The sequence below is a fragment of the Azolla caroliniana genome, unplaced genomic scaffold, assembly GCF_043228905.1.
Source record: "Azolla caroliniana isolate FFs.n. ecotype wild unplaced genomic scaffold, voAzoCaro1.0.p SCAF_13, whole genome shotgun sequence".
NCBI lineage: Eukaryota > Viridiplantae > Streptophyta > Polypodiopsida > Salviniales > Salviniaceae > Azolla > Azolla caroliniana.
In genome coordinates, this window is record NW_028230448.1 from 17,517,028 (window position 1) to 17,536,300 (window position 19,273).

General features: G+C 45.7%; 1 protein-coding gene across 1 annotated transcript; it reads left to right on the plus strand.

Annotated features, from left to right (window-relative positions):
- Positions 1-16,154: 16,154 nt before the first annotated feature.
- LOC147856446 (uncharacterized) lies at positions 16,155-18,230 on the plus strand. Its single transcript, XM_087329321.1, has one exon. The coding sequence runs from the start codon at positions 16,406-16,408 to the stop codon at positions 17,495-17,497; it is 1,092 nt and encodes a 363-aa protein (XP_087185447.1). The 5' UTR covers positions 16,155-16,405; the 3' UTR covers positions 17,498-18,230.
- Positions 18,231-19,273: the final 1,043 nt, after the last annotated feature.

Sequence of the window (19,273 nt, forward strand, 5' to 3'; positions counted from 1 at the left end):
GTGCTTCATTGAGGATGAGGGCGAAGTCATTGCGCAAGGGCGCAGAGACGGGAGGATGTTTATCCTCAACACCAATGACTTTGGCACCGCTCTGTTCGCGAAACAACAGAAGGTCGAGTCGGACATCGACCTGTGGCACAAGCGGATAGGCCACGTCAACTACCGGAGGCTTCAAGACCTGCAAACGAAACAAGTCGTTTTCGGTTTGCCGAAGTTCAGCGGCCGGAGAGCCGAAATTTGTGAAGCCTACCAACTTGGGAAGCAACACCGGCTTCCATTCCCCACCGAACGGAACCGGAGCCGTAACAAGCTCGATCTCATCCATTCGGATGTGTGCGGACCGGCACAAAGTGTAAGCCTTGGCGGGAGCCGATACTTCGTCTCCTTCATCGACGACTATACTCGACATACTTGGATCTACCTCATTGAGCGGAAGAGCGAAGTCTTCGACTGTTTCCGGAGCCTCCAGAAGATGGTGGAACGGGAATCGGAGAGGAAGATCAAATGCCTTCGGTCGGACGGCGGAAAGGAATATTTTTCCGGCCAATTCACTAGTTATCTGCAGCAGAAGGGAATTCGGCAAGAGTTCAGCTGCAGATACACACCGGAGCAAAATGGTGTGGCCGAAAGGAAGAACCGGACACTCGTCGAAGCGGCAAGGGCAATGCTGGAGGAGAAGAGCATGCCCCGGTTCTACTGGGCGGAGGCGGTCCGGACGGCCGTCTACATACAAAACTGCATTGGTGACAAGGTGTCAACTCATGAGCTGTATTTCAGGCGCAAGCCGAACTTAAGACACCTTCGGATATTCGGCAGCATAGCGTATGTGCATGTGCCGGATCAGAAGCGGAGAAAGCTGGATGCAAAATCGGAAAAATGCATCCTAGTCGGCTATGCTCAAGAGCAAAAGGGGTATAAGTGCTATAACCCCCAGACGAAGGAAGCCTGAGTTAGCCGGGATGTTGAGTTCGATGAATCGGCATCCTGGTACTCCGTACCGACTCCGACTTCCGATCCCGACCCAATGTCGGAAGATCAGGCCAGTGAGCCTGAATCAGCCCTCGCAGAGGATGATGAAGCCGGGACTCAAGATGAGAGTCCGGAATCGTTACGGTTGAGTGGACTGAACGAGCAATTGAGTCGGTTGGACCGGTCGGATGAAGAGACGGCAAGTGGTGGAGACTCTGCCGTGTTCTCCCCGCGCAAGGAACTGAGGAAACGGTTCACGCGCAAAGAGAAGGGGAAGAGGAAGATGCCGGAATTCGAAACCGGCAACGACGAGTTGGATCGGTGCGTATCCGACTCCGGAAAGGAGAAAGGCGGATCTTCGGCAACGAAGACCGAACTGACCAAGAAGGGCCTCAAATCAGGTGACGGTGCGTTGCGCCGATCAACCCGCCAGAAGGATCCCATCATGCGGTACGGGTACAATGAATACATGGCGCATCATTATGCGTACATGACTAAGGTGACAGAAGAGCGTGAGCCGGAGAGCTACGCAGAAGCGGCAAAGGACGCAAATTGGCGTGCCGCTATGGACGAAGAAATGCGGGCACTCGATGCCAACGAAACTTGGGACCTAGTTGATCCTCCCCGTCACTGTAAACCGATCGGATGCAAGTGGGTGTACAAGGTCAAGTACAACGCCGACAGTTCTGTTAACCGGTACAAAGCCCGGTTAGTGGCGAAGGGATACGCGCAGACCCACGGAATCGACTACGACGAGACCTTCGCTCCTGTGGCAAAGATGACGACGGTTCGTGTGGTACTGGCGGTTGCTGCGGCAAGGGGGTGGCATCTTCACCAGATGGATGTGAAGAATGCCTTCCTTCAAGGAGAGCTTGAAGAAGAAGTCTTTATGACTCAGCCCCCCGGATTTCAATCGGAGATGAACAAGTCGGCGGTATGCCGACTGAAGAAGTCGCTTTACGGCTTGAAGCAAGCCCCCCGAGCTTGGAACGCGAAGATCACGCACCGGTTGCGTAAGCTGGGGTTTGCTGTCTCTAAGTCGGACTCTTCGTTGTTCATCTGGCAAGGCTCTGACGGTCCGGTATGTATACTCTTGTATGTGGATGATTTAGTCATCACCAGACCGGGTCTTCCCGAAATCAACCGCGTCAAGTCCCAGTTGTCGGACGCATTCGAAATGAAGGACCTGGGGGACCTTCATTATTTTCTTAGGATCGAAGTGATCCGGACCCCGACGGCATATTGCTCTCCCAACGACATTACGTGTTGAATATGCTGTATAAGTTCGGCATGACGCATTGCCGACCTGTCTCCACACCCCTGGACCGGAACCAGAAGCTCTGTCCCAACTCTGGACCGGCCTACAATGAGAAACGGTTCCGACAAGTTGTCGGAAGCCTGATCTACTTAACCATCACCCGACCCGACATCAGCTATCCGGTCGGCATGGTAAGTCAGTTCATGCAGAAGCCGACCGTGGAGCACCTTCAGTGCGCACAACGAATATTACGGTATGTCAGCGGCACTAAGGATCGGGGACTGCTATACCGGCGAGGTATACCCGAAGAGCTTGTCGGTTACACAGATGTTGATTGGGCTGGCGATGCGTCTGATCGCCGCTCCACTTCCGGATACATGTTCTCCATAGGTAGCGCGGCCGTTGCGTGGAGCAGCAAGAAGCAACCCACAGTGGCTTTGTCAAGCATTGAGGCTGAGTACTGGGCCGCTACCGTTGCCACTTGTGAAGCCATCTGGCTTCGGCGACTACTGCAAGACTTGCGGATCGAGGTACCGACCCCGATCCCGATTTACTGCGATAACATGAGCAGCCTGCAGCTCGCCAGGAACCCTGTGTTCCATGCTTGCAGAAAGCACATCGAGGTGCACTACCACTTCGTGCGTGAGCGGGTTCTGAGCAGTGAAGTTGACCTACGGTATGTTCATACGGATCGGCAGGTTGCCGACATCTTCACCAAGCCGCTCAGATCGGACAAGTTGCAGCACTTTACCGACATGCTTGGTATTCAGCATCTCGACGTGCCGCATTTGAGGGGGAGAAGCAAGGGCAAAGTCTCTACCGAAACGAGCAAAGGCCAAAAAATTGTTGAACCCGTCGGTAAGAGGAGAGCCGGAAGAAGAGGAGACAAGAAGATGAAAGAAGCCGAGTCGACGAAGGAAGTCGACACATCCGAACAGGTCGGAGCAAGCGGATGTGAAGAAGAGTTGTGCACTCAAGAAGAGAAGTGCATGTTGTGCGGAGGTCATCATGACGGTACTGACCATGATGCGGAGTCGAATGAAGAATTCGATTTCGGTTCACCGGCTGAAGAAGCCGAGGGAAGCATGGAGAAGGCCAAGACTCGGAAGTGGTCCGATATGGTGAGAGGCCTGAAGCCGGAAGTCGAATCGGAGTGTACCGATTCGGACAAGAGCTGGAACGAGTCGGAGACAGCTGACTCGGATCAACAGATGGATCCGGACAAGTCGGATCGACTAAAGGCCAAGGGGACACGGACACAGCGGAAGTCGATGCCATCGTGGGAGAAACGACGGATCGGCAAGCGCCGGAGTCACAGCAACATGAGTGCTGAGATGGGCCTATTGAGCAGACATGCCGACCGAGAGGGTCGAGGCGCGCAGAACCAAAGGGGTCGCGGCAAACAGGACCGGACCGGACGAGGAGCGCGAGCAAGGCGGAGTGACGCCAAGAGAAGTCGGTTGGAAGAACCGACTGCCACAGAGGTCGACACTATGACCCCACCTCAGGTTGAGCTTGAGGGGGAGTGTTGAGTGGCAAGCTCAACCGGAGTCGGATCGACTGAATAAGTCGGAGCCGGTAAGCGAGACGGATCGGGCGAAACGGATCGGTATGACGGTGAGCAACCGAACCGGCAAGCAGTGGAGGCCGGGTGCAATCCGTAACCGGAAGTCCAATCGGAAGCCTAGTATAGGATAGACTATTAGGTAGCTATAGTCTCGTAGTAAGTGTTAGATGCTCGTGTGAGCATTGAAGTACATAGTACTTCTGTCAGTCCCAAGAGGACTTGTATAAATAGTGCTACTTAGCACAGTGTGTATACTGAGTCTGGAAATAATTTTGAAATTGTGTTCTGCTCTCTCTGTCTCTCTCTCTCTCTCTCTCTCTCTCTCTCTCTCTCTCTCTCTCTGTTGTTCTCTGTTTTACGCTTCCGCAAACACTCACGTTTACAGTTCCACGATCGTCGGGTCTACGCACCCGATCTCCCCCAGCGCGAATGCAAAGAAGGCCTTCCCCTGCCTTCCAAGCATTCTCCAAAACCTGTCCTCCTCCGCTAGCAGTAGAAAGCCACCCCCACCGATCTTAAGCTCCTATAGCGTTTTGTCGGTGAACCGGTGTCCTATGTTGGCTGGATTCCGCAAACTTGCATCCGACGCGACCCCTTTCATCCGTTCCTCATTGCCCTCTGGTAAGGTTGCCACGACTAGCCTCACCTTCCGTTCCACACTCTTGTACGTCGTATCCACATGGGCCGTTCGATCCAACTCGACCTTTTCCCCGAAGTCCGCAATGACTTCGTACATCTCCACCAAGTTAACCGGAATCACCCAGTCTTCACTGAGGCCTTCTTCAATCACCTTTCCCATTTCTCCCAGGGTGTCGTCGAAAGAGACTGTCTCCACAGCGTTGCTAATTTCTTCGTCAGGGCTGAGGACTCCACACTCTCTGAAAACACTCCTCGGACCTCTTCTTTTCCCGGCCACCGACGCCGGCTATCGTACAACCTCCGTTGTCGGAGACCCAAAACTTCCTACCTATAGTGAAAAACTTCCTACCTACTGTACACATGTGGGGTTCTTCCGGAGTGTCCGAACTACCACGGCCCCACGCCTTGATAGCCCTCTCTAAAAATGCCCTCGGCCATCACTGCCAAGAGTTTCGTGGTTATGCTCATGGTTCAGTCGCACGGTCAGGCATTGGAGCTCCTCATGTGTTGTTTCGCTTACGCGTGAGAAACTAAGGCGGGACCGCGGGGGCCTTGGACCGAGGAGTGCAAGAGATCGAAGAGAGACGCACAGCCACCAGACAATGAAGGGAACCATGCAGGAAAACACCGAGAGACGGAAAACAGGAGAATCAATTCCAATAATAAGAATAATTACAACGATTGCAAGATTACAACCGGCAAGCCGGCAATAGACCCAACATAGGTGACCACACACCCACGCATGCACATAGTGGAGAGTCTGCCGGAAGCACTCAGACTTTCCTCGAAGCAAAGGCGACCGACCCAAAACCCGCAGTGAACAACGATAAAGGAGGAGAGAGCTCGGTTCCCAGTCCGACAACGCCTCGTCCTCGCCAAAACGCGATACTCTCTCAGTCTTTTCCCCTTCCTTTTATAGGTCACCGGGGAGGGACCGTTGCATCCTGGTCACATCACCTTTATTCTCTGTCCCTTCGGACCGAGATTCTCTTTGATTTACTAACCTATTCATATATTCTACCTAGGATATTCACATTACGCTGGCCTATTCCTAGTGATGCACAAAGTGTTGGTTTGCGTGCTCATGCATAAGCACCGATTCACTTGCCTAATTCCCTGATTCCACCTAAGGCCGGTTTTCTCCATGACAACGGAGCCAACTGGTCCTCCCGAAAGTCGTTCAGCCGAATGATTCACAGATTGGGGTTGCCCCTGGAGTCGTATTTGCTTCGAGTGGTTACGGCGAGTGAGGGGGCAACGTTAGATGACCTATTCGATTTCCGCCTAATCGAGTGAGGCACGGGTGTGGCTTCAAGAGTGATTTCGAACATTGGAGTTGCCAATCGAGATCTTCAAGGTGTACAAGAGAAAAGTTGTTGATGGAGGTTAGATAGATGGCGGTGGGAGAATCAAACAAAACCACGCTCTGATACCATATGTTGGGAGCACTGTCATATGATGCGAAACAAGATCAACACTCCTCTAGTGGAAGATCATAAGTAGATTAAAGATCACAGTGGATTGATGGCAGCATAGACAGAAAAACAGGAATGCAACTAGTGCGTTCGAGAGAGAGAAACAATTAAGCACAACTCAGAATATATTGCAATAGCCACCCGGAACAACAACCCCATAACTAGGTTACAAAGTCAATTTATATACTGAGTGACTTAGGGCAACTGCCCTTCTCACTATTTACATAAGTAGCCTAAGCCTAGTGTGTACAAAGGAGACGGTGTGAATACGTCCATTAGAAGCCCGTATTCAACACACGGATGACGAGGCTACAATCCATAAGACTACGAACGTAGAACTGAAAGTGACGAGGCTAGGAACTCTAGAAGTTGAGTGATGAGACTATGAACTTAGGAAGCTATGGAGAGCATGAAGACATAGATGAAGAAGGAGACAATATGGCATGAAATGAGAATACTAGATTGGTGTGTCAATGATTGGCTTTGAATCCCTTGAAAGGGACGAAGGAGGTTACAAGTATTTATACAAGTTCTGAGATTGAATATCTCTAGAATAGACTTGAAAAATATTTCTAGAATATACCTAACAAATATCTCTAGAATATACCCGTCTAGAATACACCATAGAATATTTCTAAAATATATTAAAGGCTCTAGAATATTCTGGAATGTAGTATATACTAGAATATATAATGCTAAATTATTATTATATATAAATACATGCTCATATCCAGATGGTTAAGCATGACGTCTTTTAGATGTGAGGTTGGAAGTTCAATCCTCACCAACTACGTATTTCATGTCACGGTGTCGTGACATTATCCTCCCCTTTACGGCCGCCTTTTCGAAAGCATGGTGTAGGGGTGAATGGAAATTGGAGCACCAACAGGCGTGAGCGACCATATGTTGTCCTCACCGAGGACTGGAACACCAACGGACATGAGCGACCATGCGGCCCTCACCGGGAACTAGAACACAAACAAGAGTGAGCGACCATGTGTGGCCCTCACCTGGAACTGGAACACGAACGGGAGTGAGCAATCATGCATCCCTCACCGAGAACTGGAACACGAACAATCCTCACTAACTACGTATTTGATGTCACGGCGTCGTGACATTATCCTCCCCTTTACGGCCGCCTTTTCGAAAGCATGGTGTAGGGGTGAATGGAAATTGGAGCATCAATTGGCATGAGCGACCATGCGGCCCTCACCGGGAACTAGAACACGAACATGAGTGAGTGACCATGCAGCGCTCACCGGGAACTAGAACACAAACAGAGGAATGAGCGACCATGCGGCCCTCATCGGGAACTAGAACACCACCAAGTGAGGGAGTGCAGTTGAAGAGGTTGACTCGACTTCTTCTATCATGAGAGGGTGCTAGTGAGAAACTAACACGATCCCCACCAAGAAAGTGAGTGGTTGTTACCCCCACTGGAACTGGGAAGGTGAGCAATCGGAATCGATTCTCATCAAAAGAAAGTGGAGCGGGACTTGAACTAAAATGAAAATGGAGTGCAAGCGAGCAATGGTTTGATCCCCACCAGGAAAGTGAGTAGTTGTGACCCCTACTAGAATTGGGAAGGTGAGCAATCGAAATCAATCCTCACCAAAATCTTCTTCTATCATGAGAGGGTGCTAGCGAGAAACCGACGCGATCCCCACTAGGAAAGTGAGCGGTTGTGACCCCCACTGGAACTGGGAAGGTGAGCGATCGAAATCGGTCCTCGCCAAAGGAAAGTGGAGAGGGACTTGAACTAAAATGAAAATGGAGTGCATGCGAGCAATGGTCTGATCCCTACTAGGAAAGTGAGCGGTTGTGACCCCCACCGGAACTGGGACGGTGAGCGATCAAAATCAATCCTCACCAAAATCTTCTTCTATCATGAGAGGCGCTAGCGAGAAACTGATGCGATCCCCACCAAGAAAGTGAGCGGTTGTGACCCCCACCGGAACTGGGAAGGAAGGTGAGCGATCGAAATCGGTCCTCGCCAAAGGAAAGTGGAGCAAAACTTGAATTAAATTGAAAGTGGAGTCCAAGCGAGCAATGATCCGATCCCCACCAGGAAAGTGAGCGGTTGTGACTGCCACCGAAACTGGGAAGGTGAGCAATCGAAATCAATCCTCACCAAAATCCTGATGCACAATGATGCCTATAGATGATAATAATGACAATGAAGAGGTTGGAACAATGATGATGATGAAAGACCATGCAAAGTAGTGTTGATGAAGATGAATCTTGGGCAAAGAGGTGTTGAAAATGATGATGGCAAAGACAAGGATGTTGATGATGGTAACTCTGGAAGCAAGGATGGTGATGATGGTAACTCTAGAAGTAAAGGCCATGATGAAGACAAGTGATGCTTCTAGTTGGAAGGGATTCAAATTGTCACAAACACACCAACCGCAGACTCAGACGAAGCACAGATGATGGGGCTACGAGCTTGGAACTTAAGAATATAGGAATAACACAAGAGCATGAAGACAGAGACGAAGGAGACAAGATGGAATGGAACAAGAATACTATATTTGTGTGTCAATGACTGGCGTTGAATCCCTTGAAAGGGACCAAGGAGGTTACAACTATTTATACAAGTTCTAAGATTGAATATCTCTAAAATATACTTGAGAAATATCTCTAGAATATACCCGACAAATATCTCTAGAATATACCCGTCTAGAATACACCATAGAATATTGCTAGAATATATTAAAGGCTCTAGAATATTCATGAATTATACTCATATTCATATGGTTAAGCATGATGTCTTGTAGATGTGAAGTTGGAAGTTCAATCCTCACCAACTATGTATTTGATGTCATTGTGTCGTAACATAACCCATAGTTTGTAATATTCACATACGTCCAATTTAGTAGACGTATGCAAACATTTGCATATGGTCACGTATCATACGTGATATTCGTTTCCCGTTTTTTTTCCCTTTTGGGGTTTTTTTTTGGTGATATACGTGCGTCACAAGTCTGAGAAGGACGAAACGAACCAAGCATGCGACCTCCACCCACGGCTCTCCTCTTCCTAGCTTTGCAATTGGACCAACCAATCATGTTCATCTTTTACTCCATCTCCCTTTCTGTAGAAGATGAGCATGATGATGATGGTGGTGGAGCAACAACCATGGCTCCTTCTGACCCCCCTCGTTCTTGTACCCAATCATCATCCCATCTTTGTGCCTGATAAGCTTTGTGATAGCTCCACTTATACCGCCAAATCTAGAGGTCCCTTCTAATTTATTTGAGAGAGAGAGAGAGAGAGAGAGAGAGATGGATGGTTGTGGTTGCCTTTCAATGTGCTCTAGATGAGGAGGAGCCATGGCATGGATAGCATAGAAGAGGGTTTGAAGAACACAATGAATGAAAAACTAGAGGGGGGGGGGGGGATTGGGTAAACATGAAATAATAAATATAGACGAATGGATTTCAATCATACTTGGAGCCATTTCACGCATGAGTATGATACGAATATTCACGTATGAGTATTACACGAATGGGAAGTATGGCTCGAACTATGCTCTAACCCATGAGATGTTCTCTCTCTCTCTCTCTCTCTCTCTCTCTCTCTCTCTCTAACGTCACCAACTCTAGTCAACCACGCCATGACATCACAATACATTTCACACATGAGCTCTCTGACATATATGCTCGACATGTTCAAGCCCATCTCTCCTCCCTTGATCCCTCCCTACCTTTAGAGAGCCTTAATACGAAACTCACACACATCCTTCATTCTGCAGCGGTTAGCAGCTTCCCATACACAAAACACTCCAATCAAGGTAAAGTAGGATCTATGCCACAAAATAGATGGTATGATGAGGATTGTAGGTGCTTACATCGACAACTTACAATATCGCAACTCAGTGGTAGTATTACCTCAGTACAAGCTCGTAAAGAAATGCGCAAGATGACACGTCGTAAGAGACGAGCATGGGAGGCATCCCAATATTGGGAACTCTACCACATGCTCATGAGTAACGATTGTGCCACTGCATGGAAGAGATTACGGGAACCAAGACCACAAACACCCATCGAAGATCCCGAAACTTGGCACACTTATACAGAGAGACTTTACCACATCCCAAACCAACCACCCATTCCAATGCCTTCCACACCCCGACCTACTGTGGGGACACTCTTCACGACCTCTAGGGTCACGAAGGTCATAAAGAAATTACAACATAGGAAGTCCATGGACCACACAGGATTGCGAGCAGAACACATCATATACGCGAGAGAGTGCCTAGCTCCCTTACTAACTCTAATCTTCAATCGTGCCCTTGCAGAGGGTTTTCCATTACAATGGACCATGAACACAGTGGCCCCCATACATAAGGGGGGGGACCCCATGGACCCAAATACTTATAGGACCATTATGATAGGTCATACCCTTGCTAAATTATATGGTGCAGTAATGGAGGCAGAGCTTAGCGAGTATATGGAGACCTTAAATCTTCGTGCACCTGAACAGGCCGGCTTTAGACGAGCCTTCTCCACTATTGACCATATCTTCACACTTAGATGCTTAATTGACCAGACTAAGGCTCGCAAGAAGAAACTATATTGTTGTTTTGTGGACTTCCGCAAAGCCTTTGACACGGTCCCTAGAGAGCGGTTGTTTGATAGGCTTAAGAGCTTGAGGATACCAGATGACATGGTTTGGGCCATCTACGCACTATATGAACAAGTGTCCGGGTGTGTTCGATGCCCAGGCGGCATATCCGATAGTTTCACTAGCACTATTGGTGTAAAACAAGGTTGCCCCTTATCTCCGACTCTTTTTGGGATCTACATTGATGAGATCACAGATTTTATTGCTCGTAAGGGAGGCAATGGAGTAGTCCTTGGAGATACGCAGGTGCGTATCTTGCTCTATGCAGATGACATAGTTTTGCTCTCTGAATCCGAACACGACCTACAAAGGCACCTTAATGCCTTAGATGACTTTTGCACACAACGAGGATTGGTAGTGAATCTAGGGAAAACTAAAGTCCTTATCTTCCACACGTCGGCCCAAGTTAGAGCTAAGTGTCACCTAACTATCTCCCATAGCCCAGTTGAGGTGGTTGGATCATATGTCTATCTCGGAGTCACTTTCAGTGCCCGCTCAGGTAAATTTTCGATGACACAAGCAGCGAAGGATAGACTTACAAGAGGACATGCATCCCTCTCACTCCTCGAGAGACAATGCCACCAAGCATACTTCCAAGAGCCACGAACTAAAGGGTGGCTCTTTGACTCATTAGTGACTCCCTCTCTCATGTATGCATCAGCGGTTTGGGCCCCAGGACTACCATCTTTCATGTGGACGCAATTAGAGAGACCATTGGTGATGATGTTATCACGCCAACTCCGAAGCAAATCGTCGGTCCCACATGACATTATTAGGGCTGAGTTCACTCTACCCCCTATGTTAGTAGAAGCACTTTTTCAACTGGTAGTCTTTATACACAGGATACATAACCAACCACTTGATAGAATATCCCACCAAGCCTTTAAGGCTTCTCGAGCATTGTATGAGTCCGGCTATACTAGCTCATGGTATGGCATGATGGTGGGTTGGCTTCTTGCCAACGGTCTAGACATTACTAACCTCCCCCCCCTTAAGTACGACCACACGAATGATAACACTTTACTCTCTCATGAGGACCGTAATAAAGTAATACGCCAAGAAATATGGCAAATTTATACCCGGTATAAATGGATCACCCCACTAGAGCCACTCCCATCTAAAATGGCGTACTATAAGGAACACTTTATGCACTTCTCTGAGTTAGGTTTTATCACGCGCCCAAAATATCTAGATGTATTCTTACCACATGCACTAAGGGTTGCCATTGGTCAACTTAGAATATCATCTCACCAACTTGAGATTGAGAATGGACGTACTAATGGAGTCCCTAGGGAGGAAAGGATATGTAGGTTATGCCACATAGAGATAGAGGATGAGTACCATTTTACATGCAAATGCCCCACCTATGCCGAGATAAGGGCAAAATACCAAGACATACTTGGTTCCTCTCCCACCCTCCCTAAACTATTAGATACACTAGATATAAAGAAATTAGGTAGATACATCTTAGAATTGAAACACCACAGAGAGAACAAATTACAAAACGTTGATAATAATGTTGCTAATGTTTACCAACATATAACAAATGAAGTTTTTCAGGAACAGGGGGAGACAATGAATGTCGACACACCTGCACCACTCGGACTTCTCCTTGATGAAGCAGAAAATCAAAGAAGAACCAAACACCCTCGGATGCCGGGTTTCAAAGCAACTCGACGAGATGTAGAAGCAATAAAGAAAATAAGGGAACGTGAACTACACCGCCTAGAAGCCATGGCTAGGGCACTCTATGCATCGGGACCATGGGTCACACCCACACCAAAAACTTTTGACCTCCCACTTCTTTTTGAGAGACTTGGGTGGAAATGAGATTAGGCTTGGTGCAAAGTTTTGTACACTACTAGAACTTTCTTAGCTTAAGCTATTTTCTTTTATTTTTAGTTTTGATGATTGGATAAACACTCATTTTTTGTTGTAACCTATTTGTCTCATGGGCCAAATTTGGCCTTAGAAGACGTTAATATTTCTTTCTTTCTTTCTTTCTTTCTCTCTCTCTCTCTCTCACACACACACACACTTTTGTAAAAATAGTGTATATGTTAAAAACAATTGAGAATACAAAAGACCATGTTGTCCCTACTACAATGTACAATAGTTGGGATCTTATGGCAACTGAAACCCTCTAAGGTGTTGCAAAACTAGTTGACTCAATAAATGCAACTCTCTCAAAGGCAAGGCTCTCAAAGGCAAGGACTCACAAAGCTCCACTGCAAGAATTCCAAAAATCAATTTTCCTTTCGGTCTACATATTTGTTGGGGCATTCCATAAAGACCATATAGAGGATTGGAGGGTTAAGATTGATCTCCCTAAGTGAAAACCCAAAGAAATGGTGTTCGAGTTATCATAGTTAATGATACCCAAAGTTGTGATATAACAATCCAAATAGCTTTAGCAATTGGGCATGTATGGAATTTGTTTAGCATTCTCCATCGATTGCTTTACAAAATGCCGTGTCCCCCATTTGAAACTAGTGAATATTTTAAAGTGGTTTCCAAATGCAAACCTACACTGTATTACATGTCAAAGAAACAGTTTCACACAAAATGGAAGATGAGATTGTCATCCTCCATACAACATCCAACATCACAAATGTACATAAAGTTAAAATGTGACATGTGAGTAACACCTTCACCATCAACCAAGTGTTGTCTCCCATCAACAATAAGATGTAATTTTTATGTACCATGAGTATCAAATGTTTGCTAGCAATTAACCCAAAACTAGACAAAGCAAGTGGTGGATGCCAAAATGCCAAATATGGTCAATACACATGAGACTTTCTTGTACACAATTCTAAATGTTACGATTTGCCCGTGTGGCACCAAAATAATAATTTGCACAATTTCCGAGCGTGACTTTGCCATACAGATTGAATTCAAACATGAGACTTTCCTTTCCATCCCATACATAAAGAGTTGGGAGGATGCGAGTACCTATGTTGGTAGAGAAATGCTATATTGTCTGCACTCTGACAACTGCCACTTGACCAACCTCAAACTTTGTTTCAATGAGCGCACTAAGAGTTGTGCCATAACAAACTCGAAGCATTTAAAACGATCGATCATCCAGTCCTTGGTTTTACCATGGTAGATGCCAACCTTTTCCAAAAAGTGACAGATTATACTTGCCCAAGGCTGAGTTCCTGCACTATATACATTTTAAGAGGCCTCTATGTGTCCATGCATGTGTGTGTGGGTATCTCTCTCCCTCTCCCTCTCCCTCTCCCTCTCTCTCTCTCTCTCTCTCTCTCTCTCACACACACACACACACACGCACATACATATATATATTCATTCACATAGCGTACATAGCATAAACAGTCACTCCATATCGACACATTGGAGCAAACAAAATTATGGACGGCACACACATCCACATTCTCACTCATCTCCCTCAATGCACGTCCTCATTCTCTCCCATCTCCCTCGGAGACGATCAGATTTTGTCCCATGTCCCCTCACAACCATTCACATCCACATTCTCTCTGCTCTCCCACACATGCACACGCGCATGGGCATGCACTTGCAGATACATACATACATACAAATACACATGCACAGGACATGGCCTATGGCCTTTGCACATACACATACTCTCGTTCTCTCTCTCTCTCTCTCTCTCTCTCTACTATCTATCGATCTATGTATCTTTCTTTCTTCTTTAGAGATGAGGATCAGGGATCAGAGAGATCACACACTCACACACACACATAATGTCTCTCACATGCCATAGTTTGAGATGGTCACGTCAATCGTTGGATGACGATGTTAATGTCATTGGTTCAATACACCAATGCGCCATGAAGTTGTGTGTGTGTGTGTGTGTGTGTGTGTGTGTGTGTGTGTGTGAGAGAGAGAGAGAACAATTACAAGAATTTTTATGATGAGGAAGGATTGGATTGAGTTGAGTTGAGTTGCAAGAAGTAATGGAAATTGAGAGGGATGAGGATTCGAACCCATGACCTATGGTGGGATGACCCCCATTCATCATCATCATACATACTCATAGCCTATAGCTCATAGCCCATACCCATACCCATACCCATACCGACACACTGTATGTGTGTGTATGTGTAACGGACGGCAGAGATGCTCCTCAGATCGTGACCATCGGACGGCCCAAAACGCATCGCCTGTTGCTCTCTCTCTCTCTCTCTCTCTCTGTTTATCTGTGAACAACCACACACACACAGTGAGAGACAGAGCTTTCTTCTTCTTCTTCTTCTTCTTCTTCTGCAGCTTTCATGGCGATAGAAACTTGCAGAAGCTCCCATTTCTTCTCTTTTTCTTCCTTCTCTTCTTCTTCTTCTTCCTCTTCCTCTTCTTCTTCTTCTGCAGCTTTCATGGTGATGTAGCAGAACAAGCCATTCTTCTTCTTCTTCTTCTTCTTCCTCCTCCTCCTCCTCCTCCTCCCCCTTCCCCTTCTTCTGCTTTTCCTTCAGCTTTCATGGATGCATAGCACATAAATTCCTTCTTCTTCTTCTTCTGCTTCCCTGGCTTTGCTAACACAGAAATTCCTTAAATTCTTCCTCCTTCTCCTGCAGCTTTCATGGCGATTTAGTAAACCAATTCCTTCTTCTGCACCTTTGATGGTGGTATAGCAGAGCAATCCTTTCGTCCTTTTCTGCTTCTTTCTTCTTCTGTCAAGTTTCATTCAGCTCCGTGTGAATTCTCTCGTTTTTCCCAATTGGGTAAGTTTGCTCTTATATTTCTTTCAACCAGTCCGATCTCCTCTGTCTCTCTTTCCTTTTTCCCATATTTATTTGCTTTTGCGTTTCTGCCACTCCTTTTTTTTAGGGTTTGCATTGATGTTCTTTAGAATTTTGCTTGTTTGTCTGCTGTAGCAATTTCTGCAGAGAATTTTGCTTTACTACGTGCTGGACGTTCAGGATTTGAGAGCCCCTGCATTCCTGATCTTCTCCGGCCTCTCCTAGAGAAAAGCATCCCGCTTCTGTTTATCCCAGCTGCAGAAGAGAGAGGGAAGAAATTCTTCTTCCCAGCTGCTGGAGAGAGAGAGAGAGAAAGAGAAATTAAGTTTACAAATTTCGAGTGCAGAGAAGGAAAGTCAATTCCGACATCCTGCTGCGGCATTTAGGGTTCAATTCGCTGAAGAGAGCAAAAAAAGGGCCATCTTGCTGTTAGGGTTTCATCTGGAAAATAAAAAATCTGCAGGCTTCTGCAGCCAATTTTAGGATAAAGTGGAGAACAAATGTGCTGGCCCTCGTTTCAATGGTTTAATCTGCAGACTAGAGAAAAGCAAAATTTGATATCCTTCAGATTTAAGGGTTTAATGTGCAGAAGATGAAAAGCATCTTTCGGCATCCCAGATGTGGCAAGAGGGTTAAAACTCTGAGATAAATAAAACAAAAAGCAAAATTGCCTCAGAAATTTCAGCTCCGAAGGGGTGTCTTGCAGCATCATCTGTGGGCTTTGAGTTTGTTCAATGAAATTTCAGTAGCTTATTCTGAGCAAAGGAAAGTTAGCCTTTTTTTAGGGTCAAGCAGCATTCTCTGCAAAATTCTGCTCAGGTGGCCAATTCAATTCAAATTGTTTTTACAGGATAACAATGTCTGCATAAAAACAAATCTCAGTCCTCAAGGTCAATTTAGATCGCCCTTTAGGGTTTCAGGATATTTTCTAGGAAAATTTGTTTCTAGGGCTGATTGAGGGTATCTCTGGAAATTTGCTTTGCTGTCCAGGCTGTGCATCCAAGGGGTAAACTGCTGCAATTTATTTTCCAGGAAGCATATCTACTGAGGGTGTCTGGCACAATTTAGTTTCAGGGAAGCTGCAAACAATCAAGAGTAGTATAGTCAGCTTCTGTCTCGGCTTTTTGTGAATCAAGCAGAGATGTCATTGGCTGAGGAGAATCCCGAGACAATGAAGGCCATCAGGTGCCCTCGCTGCGACTCCCCCGACACGAAGTTCTGCTACTACAACAACTACAGCACAGCACAGCCCCGGCACTTCTGCAAGAACTGCAAGCGCTACTGGACTGCGGGTGGCTCTCTTCGCAATGTCCCCGTCGGTGGCGGCCTTCGCAAGAACAAAAAGACCAAGATGCAAACCAATCTAGACAGCAAAAGCAAAAGCAAAAGCGACATCGATGATGTTGTTGCCACCTCTTCCTCCTCGGCTGATGAGCCCATGAAGCCAGGCTCCAGTAGTGTGAAATCGACCGTCTCGCCTTCACTAGCCTTTGGCCAAAGCCCATTGAAATCTGATGTCGTAGGTGGAGGAGGGTTAGGGTTAGGGTTAGGGTTCCCTTACGAGGAGTCGCCAGGGGCGGGTCACACGAGTATGATGAAAAGGTACCCTGTACCCGATGAGAATACCAGTTACTATACACCTCATTACCCCTCTCATGGGATGTTCTCTCTCCCTCACAACAATGGTGGTATCAGAGCGACGGCACCAACTCCATATTCGGCTCCATATGAACACAGCCTTATCTCGTTGCCATCACAACCATCCGAAGCAATCTACAGTGACAATGGAGGGAGCTCAAAGAGGCTCCGGAACAACAATGGGGAGATCTCCATTGGACATCTCGGGTCATCGGAAGATTCTGTTGCCAAGAGCAACAGTGGACTCTTCTTGTACGGAGGTTTGTCAGGTACAACCTCACGGTTGTACGATACCAACCATCATACAGGTCACTCTAACAATGATAATATCGAGGAGCCTTTCCTCAGTTGGCATCAGGCGGGGTTCTCGGGTGCTACCATGCCTTCCCTTCCTCCTCAAGGATTGGTTTCAGATGGGCAAGAGAACACTCAAACTTCGAAAGGTGAAGAATTTGTGACTCCTCGGGGTGGGGTAAATTTTGATGATGAGGATGAAGGCCTCGGAAATGTGGTTAATGTTAGATACCCGTATGATTGGGAGCAAGTGTCAGAGGTGCTTTTCGGAGGGACCCCTGATTTCTTCCAAATACCATGATTCTCTCTGATACCATTTTTCTCCCTCGTGTGCTGTGACTGGGATGACCAGATTCTCGGGTACACATGGAAAGATTCTTGAAGATCATGATACCAATTCTTTTTTAATTCAGTCAAAACTTTGGCGACGAGAAGTAGTTGTATACTTCGGTCTTTCAGTGAACGAAAATGGGCAGGCAGAATTTTGTAACTGTCATACTATTTCAGCGGCTCTAACTGTTCAGTCATCGTATGTTCTATGTTGAATGAACTTACTCAAATTCATGGCTTCGTCTCATTTTAATAATTCTGTAGGATTAGAGATCTTGTGAAGTGGATAGAGCAAGGTTCGTGCACGAGGTAGAGCTTTTGAACACAAACGTAACGATGAGATCTTATGGAGTTGGATAGATGTATGCACCTATTCGAGCTTTCTAATGCAACAATTTAGAGATCTTGTGAAGTGGATAGATAGATCAATTTCATTTGAAAGGATGGAATGCAACACTAGAGATCGCTTGTACACTGGATATATATATAGATAGATAGATCATCATCATCATCATTTTCATCATCATCATCATTGAAGAAGAAGAATCAACTCGACACAATCTTCGTTACTTACAAGGTCAGAATGCTGAAAAACTGATGGGATTTGTATTAATGTGTATTTATTTTATTTTTACTATTTTTATGTACCCTTCAATGATCCACCATGTTTGTTTCTTCTAATAATAAGAGATGCATTTTCTCAATGGTAAATTTGTTGCTTGTTTTTTCTTTTTGGTTCCTTTTTTCATCGACAGTCTCTACCTAAAGTCTCTCTTAAAGTAGATACAATGAAAAAACACAATGGAATCAATGTAAATATCTTTGGTCTCTATTTTGTTGTGTTTCCGAAGAAGCCTGATGAACTGACTATCAATACTCTTTGAAATGGTGTCATATTATTATCACTTGAAAGACAACTGAAAATTTTGTCTTCTCTTTTAGGTTACGAGTCCAATTTTTATATCAGGTCAAGGTGAACAATTTAAGAGCTAGTTTCACCTAATATTAAACAAACATGTTAAAATCTATCATCTATTGTGCAATTTTTATATTGCAACGATTCAAGCGTGACTGTCATCTAATATTAGACAATGTGCTGAAAACTTGTTTGTTCCGAAGGAGAAGAAGAATGGACAAAAGTGAGAGAGTTTGCCCATCCCTGCATAGCCAATGTTTCCTGCATAACCGATGTTTGATGGCTTTTTTCCCAAAATCATAGTATAATTTTGTACAAGTTATTAGTGCCATCATGAAGATGAAGAAAGTTTTTCTTTCATGATATTTATGCACATTGTTTCACTTCAAGCGATGACATGGTTATAATTTGGCAGCCAAATATAAATACAAGCTTCATTTATTATCTTACTTAATACCTTCTTTTAGAATGTTTGATACATATCAAGCAATCTTATTATACATATACATATATTATAAAGTTTGATTGAACTCTTTTATTTGTTCCAATACATTTACAAATGTATATGCATTGGCTATGGTTTCTTGTGATTTGATCACATGACCTGGTGTGCTAGAACTGCCTACTCTGTTGTGAAGAAAAGAGGGGGGGAGAAGCAAAAAGATCCTCAACAAATAAAAAGCACTTAATGGCATTGTAAAAAGTCAAAAAGAAAAAATCACAAAACAAATCAATAAAAGATTCTATAAAGATGTGGTTAAAGTGGTGTTGTGGTGGATGTATTTGTTATGTACACCAGCCATGAAAAAAAAACATAAGATGTTTATTCTA